The following is a 13,274-nucleotide window of genomic DNA, read 5'->3' on the forward strand; positions in this document are numbered from 1 at the left end:
AAAGTGCCTTATTAGCAATGATTCTTAATTGTGCTTTGCCAAAAAAATGGCTTTGAAACGCTTGTTTTGAACAACATTTTCAAGACCAGAATATAAAAAGTAAACCAATTCATTCAAAAAATGAAGCCAAGTTCTAAAAAGATGTCATTTTACACACTTTCCTAAATAATCTCGTGGGATCAAATTTTAAAGGAAGTTTGAAAGAAGGACAATTACAATTGACCCGATTGGTTGTTTTACCCCTCAGTACAGTTTATATCAAACTTCACTCTTGAACAGTTTGGACTCGGACCTGCCGAGCCCATTTGTCTTAAGTGCGTCAAAATATACTTCAAAAGGGCGACACTTAAAATTATAATTTTAAATACTAAACTCAAACAAACTAATCTTTAATTTACCTATGTTTAGATTTTTAGCAAAGACACAGTAATACGCCTATTGCAGTCATAGCTACAAAGCAGCCAACCACTACTTTTAGCTCGTTTTGAATTCGACGAAACAACACCGATTCGGCAAGAAACTCGTCAATGATTTTTCCGCCTTTATTACGATGTGGAAAAGGTTCCGAAGGCACTGGAACATCGAGGAATTTGCATAACGGTTCCCAGCCGTCTTGCAGTTTAAAGAATAATGTCCTGTCTTTTGGTGCAATCTGCAACAACACGGCTTTTTAGTATAGTAACCGACGTTTCAACGTCCCATACTAGACATCTTTAATACCATCAGGGTACACAACGTAAACGCAACGTTAACATAAAGCACAAAACGTCGAAACATAGGTTATCTTACAACAAAAAAACAATTTTAAATACGTGACTTACAAAAGTATCATCTATTGCTGCACTATATTTTATCAGCTTACATGTATTACATTAGCATTAAATACAAATGTTTCTTTTATTATTTCAAAACTTCCACATGTTTAAATTCAACCGATTAACCGATTTAAACGTTTGGGTTACCACATCGAACCATACGTAAGTAACCAAATAAATAATCCTGCAGAACGAAATACATTTAAAAAAAGTTTCTTTTTGGGATACAAACAGAAGCAACTCACCTCATGAACCCGGCTGTTGTGTTCCCGGTATCTAAGTTTCGGCAACATTGTGTTAATGTAGGTGATTTTTTGATACAAGAAACGATACGGAAGACAAAACTGAACTCTACCTACAAATGTACACAAATAATTATCAATCAAAGTGCTTCAGCATGACGTATCGCTTCACTAAAATCAATTCAAAAAAGCTGGAAACTTCATTGAAAGCGGTTGGGCATTTTCGACACAAAAAAGAATAATTATCTTCACGCAAATGCTTACACCATGTGTTGAAAGCGAAGGTAAAGAATTTTCGTCCCGTTGGTGTAAGTGCGAGAAGAACCATGAATAAAAGATTCCTTCTTGCCCTCCACATCTGCTTCTCATAACTTACAATCCACTCATCCACGCTCTCCCGTTCCGTGTGGATAATCTGTATGCAAAAATAACTATAAATAAGTGTAAAAACGCAGTGGGAAATGTATTTGTGTGGTACAAAAGGGACGAGCAATTGTGTTTGCAAAGTTTGTCACTTTACTTTACAAACTTTAATTGTCACTTTACTTTAAAAAATCACTTAATAAGTGTTTCGTTTCACTAAAATTTTCACAAGTGATGACATTCTTTCCTTAAAATGTTGGGGCATAAGTTATTTACACTACTTTCGTTATAGCATTTGGTGCAAAGTCCAACACAAAATGTCCGAAAAGATAATTTTTATGGGTAAAATAAAATTGGGTTCGGAATTATAGACTCGATTCAACTATTCTAGAATAATTCTACGAAAGTCTACTATTCTAAATTTCCCAAACGACGTATTTAAGTATTTGCCAATGTAGACCACCATTTCAGAATAAAACTATATGTTTGTGGCCATTCAAACAATTTAGCTTGTTCGATTATAAAAATTTGACATCAAAAATATTTTTTCTCCAAATACCACAAGATCATTAGCTTTTTAAAATACATTACCCCATGTTGGTAATTTTGTTGTAAACTGGATGAGCAAAAAAGGCTATGCTCGAATCATGCCGACTTGGTCATGGAAGTCCCTAATTACAAAGTCCACGTTTCAGCTATATTTGAACTTAATCAAGTTAAACTTACTGTCGACAAAATGCGAAAATCACGTTGGGTATGTTTAATTAAATGAACCATATGAGCAATATGCAAGACTTATATTTACTTCTCTGCGTTCGGTTGGAAGCCTTAATAGTAAACAACACTAGTTTTCGCTTGCTTAGTCAGCCTGAGTGTTACTTCAGGTCAACCGCATTACGAACTTTCCTATGAAAGGTTACCATAGGTTGTGCGGGCTGGTTTGCATTTGAGCTGTGCTGCGGCGTGGCTGATTAACTAGAGCTAGACAAAAGGAAACTAATAGCGAACATATTTGACAGGAAGCATATTTACAAGATTTATTCATTCATAACTCCTAGAGACGATGTTGTCATGGAAATAAGGATGCTGACATACTTCGAAACCACTACAAAATGTAAAGTAGCTTATCCCATGTTACAACTTACAAGAGAGAAAGGTTTTCCTGGGCAAACTTATACTACCTATATTATAGTAAACAAAGGCGTGCATGTAAAACTCCATTAATCCAACATTACACATTAATGTTTTACATGTTACGTCACAAACTCTCGTTAAGCGCCGTTTGTACTACCTTTGCGTCGGGGAATGCCTTGTAGATCTCCTCCCAAAACGTACACGCCGGGATATCGGTGGCAGAGTCAACATTTGCGAACATGGCTCGAAACTCCTCCGTCGAGCAACCTTCATTACACGCCTTCAGTAGCTGGTCGCCGAGTTCCGTGAATTGTTCCTCTACGTCATATACAGTGTAACCGAGGATGCGTAGGGCGTGACTTAGAGTTTTTGTGCCAGTTTTCGGCATACCACTACAAATAATCTTCATTTTCACAACGCCTACTATCCTTTGAGAAAATCAGGAAGGCTGTAAAACTGAAATTTGGTATTAGTTTATAGATTACAAGCAGAAACCAGCTACATATTTTTATTAAGGACAACAAAAATGACGTCATTATACCACATTTTTGTAATGTTATAGCTTGTTGCCATAAAGTTATGGGTGTATCTGCTTCTTGAGACATTATCTATGTAATTTAGGTTATGTTTAAAATCGTTTAGTACCCGAATAAACAATTCCAAAAGCCAATACTTGAATTCCTTATTCCTAAAATTTCTGACCGGTGTTTTATTCTTTCGAAATCTAATCAAATACTTTTTCAGCTGTTCTGTCTCACAACGGCAAAGCGTAGGATGCCCTGCAGTACCACGTGGAAAAAGGTTATAATTATAGTTTATAACTTTGTTAACATACAAAGCAGTTGTTTTCTTCTTCGTGGTGGCAAAACGTGGCTCATTAGTGTTTAAATATTCCCACAAACAGGCACGCGGCTCTCTGCTATCTACATTGTGTTGATATATTTATACTTTCGGTTTATAGTTCCCTATTCAAGGAATTCTGCTTACATTTAGGGTATCAACTGTGACGGTTATTTTTAAATTTTCGGCAATCCTAAACGAAACATACGACTTTACACACACGCACACACACACGCACACACGCACACACACACATGTCAACTATTTTTCACGACACCCCTGTACAATTTATAACGACAGCTTATTTGAATACAAAGGAGTTTTTCGCATTCTGAATACACTGGATGAAAAATGAATCGAATTACCTCATTTAAGCTAAACTTAATCCTCACGACTAACACACTCCTTTGTTGTGGTATACTTATATCAGTGGTTCCCAAACTTTTTCATATTTTTTTCAAAACGGTCCCTTTGCCATTATTTCGAGGGCTCGCGGTCCTTAAGCCTGAATGTGTATTTCATAAAAACGAAAGTTGATTGCAGGATTTTAGCTAGTTATGCAAAATTGCGCATAACAATCATTCAAAGACAGCATGTGACATCACAAACAGGACAAAACCATTACGATTGTGCGCGAACAATTGCATTTTTGATAGTTGTCATTCAATAAAGGCCATTGTTTAGCAATGGAGACAGTCGATTCTTAATTCTACCTTGATTTAAACTTATTTGGTGGCACAAACTGACGCCAAATAAGATTATAGAATTACTTCAACCGCTTCGCGGTCCCCCCAAAATTGCCTCACGGACCCCTAAAGGACCGCGGACCGCATTTGGGGAACCGCTGACTTATATGCTTAACTTCAGATACTAAAACTGAAACTGTTACGATTCAAACTGGAAGCTAGTTGAAACAATGAAGGGGGAGTTATAGCTTTCCCTTGTGTCAAGTATGAAGTTAATATTTAACCAACAACCGGTATCTAAAATTTGCGCCATTGAAAAGCCAGCAGTTATATATAGCGTTATTCTTTCACGATGTTTTCTTTGTTGTCGTTACTAAGACATTTCATTTCCTATAGTACCAAAGTCCACGGAAACGCATAATTAATTTGTCTTAAATTGCACTTTAATTGAAATAACGGGGAGCAGTTTAATAACATTGGACGTAGTGCGTGTATTAGACATTTCGTACAATTTACTTACAAATTTTCGAAAACAAACCTTAGTTATAACAATATGCCTTCGGAAATTATACTGACTAATTTGAGTTTATAACCTAGGGTCTTACAAACAATATACAAAAGAAACCATCTCGCACAAAACTGGTTTAGTAAACCTACATTTAATAACGCCATATTTTTCAGTTGCCGGACAACTCGGCACACAAAGGACCTGCAAGCACATGAACTTGAATCGTGTTTACCAACGCGCTGCGTGATTAAACGATAAAATTCATTCGAAATTTTATTTAGACTCGATCTGCTGAACACAGTTTTTGTCCTCCTCCATAATAAAGCCTTATTTTTTAAACCAATTTAAAAATAGCTTTCTTGACCAAGATCGTGTTGACACACCTATGAGCTGTTTCCACAATAATCGATGGCAGTGTATCGTTGCGAAGATACCGTCGGCCGTTGACTATGTACCGTGCTATAAAGCTCATGTGACTCGCATTAAATCAGTTGGCCGAAACAAACGTTGAGTAAATATGCGATCGCATAGCCGTCTGAGTTTTGCCAAAGACTTTTAAGCCTTTACAGCTTGCCTGTGAATTGTCACTCTCACAATGTAAGTGACCTGCTATTTCTGAAAATTAAATTCATTTTCTTAATGTTTGTACTAATTTGTTTATTTCTGACATGCTCGTTCGCGTAATTACTTTAATTTAATCGTGATGCAAAGTCGTGAGTCGAAACTCGTTATTGAACCCTTTTGTAGGCTATCCAGAGAAGAAATCTTCCAAACCGCAATCAAGATAGTTTTTTGTAAAAAGACTATGGTAAGTTGGTTTGAATCAGGAAAAACCGAATGTTTAAGTTCAGTCTTCACGACTCTTCTTGACATTTATGATCAGGTTTCGGGTGTTGTTTGTGCGCATGTGTAAAGTAGTTTATGGCATTATAACATCATTCAAGCTTTACAATATCTATTCTCAACTCACGCCATTTGCAGCAAACGGGCCTAAAGTTTAAACAAAGGAGAAATTCCGTTACCACCACATTTTATGTATTCCTTAATTTTCCAATCACAATTCCTGAATAAACACAACTCAAAAACGCCCACTTAAGTTTTTGCCCAATGGCGCCACTTCGCGACAGGTATTTGAAATTCATTTTTCAATAATCCGTACCGGGTAAGGTTATTACAGATAATTAATTTACCCTCCTTTTCCTGAAAATCTGTTCAAGAACATTAAAAAACTTTGTATTGATATTCGACCTTTTGAGAGAAAAAAATCTTGCGAACACCTATAGTTTCGCCAAACTTCCTATCAGCAAATAAAACGTACAAAAAGAAACATAATGCAGCCAGCCAACTTGGTGTTTATGACCTGACATACACCTTAAGTCGCATAAATGTGGAAGTTTCGTAGCAGCTTGACTTGAACATTTACGGAATCTAGAACATGAAGTGCTTCCAAGTTGTACCAAAAGTGTGTAGATTTAACATTACAGTTGAATGCGCTGCGGAAACCCCACCCCTCTGCATGCTTGAAATAACAAAAAGGGTGTAAACTGTAGACCAATCTACGGGTGAAACCGAGACAAACGTAAAATAAAAGTGATTTTGGGGTTATTGGGTCGTCAGGGGAACTATGCACGTGCCCCTCTTGGAAAAAAAGAAAAACGCTTAAGGTCGGAAAATCCGCAACTTAAAATAAAACACGATGAACATTTACACAGTGTTATACAGAAACTAACTTATTTATGCCACATAAATTAAAGACGTCGTTGGTATCCACCCCGTTAAACGCACATAATACAAGCTGTAACAGAACAGGTTGAAGTTTTACAACAGATTAAATGAATCGAACATTATTACTTAACAATAGCTCGGTAACAAGCATATTATTACGTCATTGGTGGATGTGTCAAAAAGTAATCATGTAATATCTTCACTGTATCTGTTGTTACATCTGATAAGGTTTGTTTATGTAAATCCCACTTCCGTTAAAAATCGCTTGCCAACCTACCGCATATTTCAGAAATAGTCAATATTGTGTTTATTGTATTTTATGGTACTTTGGGTTGGCAAGAATGAGTAGGACAGTCAGATGATTTTTGTTCTGAAATACCGTTTCCCGAACGGCGATGTGACGATAGTACTGCACTCCCCTGTATTTTTTCCTGCGGACGCCCATGCATGTACTAATATAACTCGTGTTCCGGTTTATGTTGTTGATGTTTATATTTCTTTATGCTAGATATATGACATGACCACATTGCACACAAACCATGAAACTGAATATGACAAGAAGTGTTAAGCAGTTTTTCTTTACAATTTGCTTTTTTAGTGGTTTGTGTAATAGATATTGAATACTCGTCTTATGAATATCGCTTTAATACCACAAGCGGTTGTACAAACTGCATGCAGAATTAAGCCCTGTTTGCGATTATTCGATTTGATTTAGTTCCTTGCTTGTGTTTGCGACCAATTTGTGTTATTCCATAACAATACAAATACCGCTAACACCATTTTAACTAATCCACCCGTCCACCCAAGTAAACAAACTTGTCTACACTGTTTAGTCTTATGCCTTTCAAATTTAGTGATTGAAATATTGTTCAGTGACACAGTGGTTATGAAAAGCGCGTTTATGTGGATACTGCATCGAAATCTTAAAGTTAGCTACAAGTAAACAAGAATACACACACACAGAAACACACAATGAATTTTCTTTGGCTAAATATATTCTTTCTCATTGAAAGAAGTCGTGATACACATTTATGAATAAGAAAGATCAACGGAAACGAAAAACACAATTGGTTAGGAGCGTACAAATAACAACAACAACAAAAACAATTAATATAAATCATATATTAAACTAGTTGATACGATAATTTAAACCAAACATGGATTAAGTACATTACCAATCACCAAAATTAGTTTAAGTGCAAGCAAAAATTTTATGAAATGATATAGAGTTCGGTAACATGGACCAACAGTTAAGAACCACATTCTAGTCGTTTGGTTGTGCACCAGTTTTCAAGGGGAGTTTTGCCTTAACCGTTGACCACACTTTATTCCACCATTCCCACAAAAATGGAAAGAAATTGGTGTAAATAATGGGGTTCAGAGAGCTGTTGATGGGCAAAAACACAATTGCTGACAAAGCATAAGCCACTGGGGGAAGTATGAAACCTCCCATACTCAAGAAACTCATCAAACACAATGGAAACCAGCAAGTCATGTCAGAAGCAATGAGCAGGGTAATTTTTCTGTGCAGTTCTTGGGTTTTGGCTTGAGAGGAAGTGCTTGTTACAGTGTTAGCGGTAGAGCGTTTGTATATAGCAACATAAGCCATTATGATGTATACCAATGCCAGAAAGTTTATTGTCATTACAGCAAAGGTCATTGGGTTTGGTTCAGCGTCTTCTGAACTGGTTTGGTAAAGTCTAGGGATGCAAACACCACTCCCGCTATAGTAGCCGAAGTAACCTTTCACCTGTGGTGTTGAGTTTGGGAAATTTTGTTGCAAGTGACGTTCAATGCCATACCAGTCGTTTGGGGCAACTGTGCTGCTATTACCTAAAGCTGTAATGCGTTGCGCGAACTCTTGATACGGTTTTAATGCAACTGTATCAGATGGAAAGTAAGGGTTTGCAGAAATCCAGACTCTAGACACCATAGAGTTGGCTAGAAAATTTGACAAAGGAAAAACTGCAATAAACAAAGCAAGCGACCAAACTGCAATTAGACAAGCTAATATTGTTTGAATGCGCAGTTGTTTGCTTTCATGAGGCTTTAAAACCGCAAACAGACGAAATGAAGTGATGGCAACCAATGTGAAAACAGAAGCTTGACTTGATAGGACTGTGACCACTCCTATAGCAGTACACTCTAAACTTGTGCGCCATAATTTATCCACAAGACAGTATTCACCTTTGTATTGCAGGGACCTAACCGCTATGGTAAAGAGCACTAAACCTATAAGGAAATCAGCAACAGACAAATTAAGAATTAGAATGCTATTACAAAGTCCGACTTTCGATCGCAGATGCGCTGGTTTTCTTTTAATCTTGAGAATGTTCTTCACTACTATACTAGCTTCCATTACATTACCAAAAACAGCAAATATAACCATTATCCAGACCAGGACTTGCAAGACGGGAGATTTTATAAGCTCCTCACGTGACGATATACCGCCTTCGTTAAAAATGTTTTTCGGGCATTCGTCAGAAAAATCCGAACAATCTTGCTTGCCATCGAGAACTTGACCTCTCTTGACAAAAAGAGGATCGCCGTTTTCGCAATAAAAGTGTGTCACCTCACTGCAGTTGCTCTCATCGGATTTGTCCACGCAGTCTGTGGGTACATTTCCGTCGCAGTATTTTTCCAACGGAATGCTCACCACTTTTCGGGTGCCTATGCAACATTTAAAGTCAGTGCAAAAAACCTAAAACATAGCAGTAGAGCATGCAAAAGGGAACCCTTTTTTTCTTTTCAAGGTATATAACCAGGGTTGCCATACCGTCCTTATTTTTTTGACTTGACTTAAGATTTGTACTTATTTTGGGCATTGTCTTAGTAAAATTTATTGTCCTTATTTCTAAGAAATGTCCTTGTTTTTGACCTGAGTCCTTATTTTTAACAATTACAAGGAACAAACTTAGTGAATTGATAGTCAAATCCCTGCTACAGTGAAAAGAGAACATAGACCTGGGCTATCGAGAGATGCACGAAGTATTTTCTACGAACAGAGAGTTGCTGGAACAGATTGTTTCTGTCAAAATATATGGCATTTGATATGTCATGGCTTGTATAAATGCAAGGATTTGTTCCAAAACGTTTCTTCTCGTAACTTATGAAAATTTAATTTTTTGGTTGTCCTTATTTTGGCGTCCATGTCGGTGGAAACCCCGCATATAGCGCAGATGACAATAACGTAATTTTATCATAGAATTACCTTCATACCACTCTTTAGAACCGGCATCGCACCCAAATCTCATATGTGAACAGTTTCTTTCATCAATTCCATCCAAACATTCAAGTACGCCGTTACAAATCGATTTGCCGAATGCAAAGTTAAGTGGTCCACTACATCGTCGCACATGCACGAAATGAGTTTCAGTAAGGCTGCCATATCCAGGAGGAATGTATTGCTGTTAAATGATTTGAAAAAATATATGGTAAGAGTCAGGGAAACTAGTTTAGTCAGGTGCATTTGCACTCGTCTAAAATTGGAGAATAACTTCATTACATGAAATCACGTTTTATGTCAAGATTTGTTGTCTTCACCAGGGATAACACAATTTCTGTTCGCATCAATCCGGTTTTACAAACGTGCTTGTTCCTAAAACTTACGAGTATTAGTGGAATGTCGTCACAAATCGTCGGTCGAATGGAACAGTTTGCTCTTGGGCTGCATTCATCCTCAAAGTTTAAACATTCAGTGATCCCATCGCATCTAAATTAATTTTGCACGTAAAATCTCTGGCGACACCAATATCAGATTTATTTTTCTTGTTGCATTTAAGTCGCACAATTGGATCAGATCAAGAGGGGCTAATGGTATGCAATTTACTGCAGTGTTTAATAAGCACAAATACAAAGCTGTTTTTAGCAACTAGTATAAGAAATACTGCACTATATTTCTTTTTCTTGTCGGCAAATTTTTGGCACTGCGGGCCCGTTTATTTTTGGTATTATTTTGCGCACCGATCTTTAATCAAAATAGTAGGTACTGCCGGGCATCAAATCTGATACTTGGTACCTTGTGGCGTTCTCGGGGGCAATGGAGTCGTAAAATAACTTCAGTGCGCTCTCTTGTATAAGATTCTGAACGGTTTCGTCTGCCAGATCGCACCAAAAATCCATGTCTTTATCCGTCGTTGTTTCAGACTCGGGTGCTGCACAAAGTTCCTCATCCAAGTTGGACACGGAGCAGTCTGTCTTACCATCGCATACCAAGGAAGAGTTGATACATTTGCTTTCAACCGGGCAATAAAGACTTTGTCGTGGACATTTTTTGTCTTCTGTGTAAATCACTTTATCGCAGAATAGTTTTGTTCTATCCACGCCCCGACCCTCAACGCATAAGCATTCGTCTGAAAAATCTGGACAATCAACGATTCCGTCACAAATCTGCCGATTGGCGATCACCGTTATTCCGTCTAAGCAATGCGGACACGTGAACGTAGCATTGTTGCCAGAACACAGATCTGATTTGTCGTCGCAATTCGCATACTCATCGCGCAACATCCATTGAGGTATTGAGCAATATCGTTGTGCGCCTACGTGGTCGCGTTGACACTTGAACCCATATTGACTTGTGACGTCATCAGTGCCGTTGATGCAATCGGAGTATGAATCACATGACCAATCCCAGTGGATGCATTTTTCAGGTTGACTCGGACATCGAAACATCCTTGGTTCGTGACAGCTTTCAATTTCGTCGCTGCAGTCGCCGCAATGGTCCATACCGTCACACAACAACTCGTTAGGAATACATCTTTCACCATTGTGGCACTTAAACTCACCAGTGAAACAAGTCTGATTTTTGTCTTGTGCAACCTCGTCGCTCCCGTCTTTACAATTTATCAGTTTGTTTCCCTGCCAAGAGCGTGGAATACAACGTCCGTTATCCTTGCATCGAAATTCTTTACTTCGAAAACATTCATCAAGAGCTTGCATTTCATCAGACAAGTCTGGGCAGTCTGCAAACCCATCGAATACCCTATATCTCGGCAAGCAGCGTCCATTACTTTTGCATCTAAACTCAGCTTGACTGTAACACTTCACAAAAGGAGTCTTTTCGTCGCTTCCAGTTAAACAGTCCTTGTCACCGTCCATTACCCACTCACGTGGTATGCATCTCGACGTCTGATTGATCGATTCTTCGCAGCGGAATTCAGAAGGCAAACAAGTTCGAAATCCAGTTAATTCGTCGCTTGTGTCGTTGAGTAACATCGTGTGGCAATCTTCTTGACCGTCCATGATCATCCACCGTGGAATGCAATTTTTCCCGATATGGCATTGAAATTCTAAAGGTAAAATTTGTTTTTTTTTAATTTGTTCAAAAAATTTAAAAGTAATTATTTAGGTCTCAATTAAACATACCTTTCAAAGCATCACCTTACGAATGTAGCAGAATTTTACAATCACAGATAAATGGTCAGCCATATTGCCACTAGTTGTTCCATAGAATTGTTTTTCTACTTACCATCTGGACGACAAGGATATGTTTCACTTTCAAACACTTGACAACTACTTTCCTTGTTCATGAATCTTCTCAACACACAGCGATCTGTGACGCGACAGTAAACCTCATCATCTGTGCATTGTAGTGGATCTACAAGGATGGGTTCAGAGTTATAAGTCGGTCCGGGCTTTTCGGGCCGGGTTCGGGTTCGGGCCGGGTTTTAGCTTAGGTTTCGTTTATATACGTTTTATCCGAAAAATAACAAGACCCTTTCGGCTTAATTGCTATACTATGTCTCGTTTGACGTATTTGTTGTTCTTAATAATGCAAATATGTTTTTTTTATGATTTTGCTTCTGGCAGAGCTGCACAAAGCTGACTGGCTTTGCGCTTTTTTATTTTATTGGTGGTACAGGCGCACGACGACAAAGCGAGATTAAAAGCGAAAACGTTGGTCTATGTGCAAACATTAAATAAAGTTTCCATTACGTGCACTGCATCATAAAATTGGTCAGTCCCATAACTTACCGATATTTTCATCGCTAAAGTCCCGACAATGGTAAAGAGAGCCTCGGACCGCCGACCGATAAACGCACTGTCCCGACTTGCACCTAAAGAAACCGTCCTCGGGCCTGCATCCATTCGACAGCAAATTGAACGGCTTACAATCAACTGTAAAGAATAATAGGCCTGTATGGACATCGTAAAGCAAAACTTAAAGTAGTATACTATACTCTACCAAATCAATCATATTTCTGTTAGTATCAAAAAGATTACAATTGCTCTTTAAACGTATAAGATCTTTTAATCGGTAGATTCATTTTTAACGTGCATATGCACAAATGTAAAAAACTCTTACCTCCATTAAAAGACCAAAACATAGCTGCCCAAAACAAAATCTTTCTGTAGCCTAGATTTGACTGGTTTAGCATCTCGTAATTAACTCAAATGAAATGTTTAAAAACAGAACCTAAAAGATTTGTCAAACTGCTGCACTACATACATAGTAATAGATACATATTACTATAGCACTGCCGACAAAAGACACAATTAAATTCAAATCAAAAGCGATTGGAATTCAAAAAGACGAAATGAATTTAAGAGCAGGTTATGTTAGGGTATAAAAATTGTTTTTCTTTTGCTGATTTGATTTATAGTACATTTTGGCCAAATTTACTATTTGCAGGTTTGCCTTAAATCTTAAAGACTTTAATAAATATAAATTCGTCTGTATAAGGTAGTCTGTCAATTTCTTATAAACCAGTTTATTAACCGCTTTCCACAATTTCCCTAAACCTCTTTGACGAACTATGTTTTACTTCCCAACAAAGATGTGGTATAAAGGAGATAAGGTCATTAGCCAAAGTATATTTTAGTTGTATGATAAAAATTTCTAGTGACGTCTTTTTGATTCAAAAACTCTTTTTTTGTAATTTTCCTTGTCTTCAAGAATCCACTGAAGCAAGCCACAACCCTTTGAAGTCTACGATCCAAGGATAGAAATTTCTGCATCGAA

At 37.6% G+C, this 13,274-nt stretch overlaps 2 protein-coding genes across 2 annotated transcripts; both read right to left on the bottom strand.

The window, feature by feature from the left end:
* Positions 1-404: 404 nt before the first annotated feature.
* On the bottom strand, positions 405-2,963 carry LOC145209285 (uncharacterized). The gene is made up of 4 exons (XM_080079552.1): positions 2,712-2,963; positions 1,322-1,472; positions 1,061-1,170; positions 405-652 (listed from the first exon to the last, which is right to left on the bottom strand). The coding sequence occupies exons 1-4, from the start codon at positions 2,961-2,963 to the stop codon at positions 413-415; spliced, it is 753 nt and encodes a 250-aa protein (XP_079935678.1). The 3' UTR covers positions 405-412.
* Positions 2,964-7,458: 4,495 nt separating this feature from the next.
* On the bottom strand, positions 7,459-12,765 carry LOC145209342 (uncharacterized). Its single transcript, XM_080079616.1, has 7 exons — positions 12,618-12,765; positions 12,287-12,430; positions 11,781-11,909; positions 10,332-11,601; positions 9,923-10,025; positions 9,525-9,720; positions 7,459-8,983 (listed from the first exon to the last, which is right to left on the bottom strand). The coding sequence occupies exons 1-7, from the start codon at positions 12,688-12,690 to the stop codon at positions 7,578-7,580; spliced, it is 3,321 nt and encodes a 1,106-aa protein (XP_079935742.1). The 5' UTR covers positions 12,691-12,765; the 3' UTR covers positions 7,459-7,577.
* Positions 12,766-13,274: the final 509 nt, after the last annotated feature.

Source organism: Phallusia mammillata, chromosome 1, assembly GCF_965637545.1.
Source record: "Phallusia mammillata chromosome 1, kaPhaMamm4.hap1.1, whole genome shotgun sequence".
Lineage (NCBI taxonomy): Eukaryota > Metazoa > Chordata > Ascidiacea > Phlebobranchia > Ascidiidae > Phallusia > Phallusia mammillata.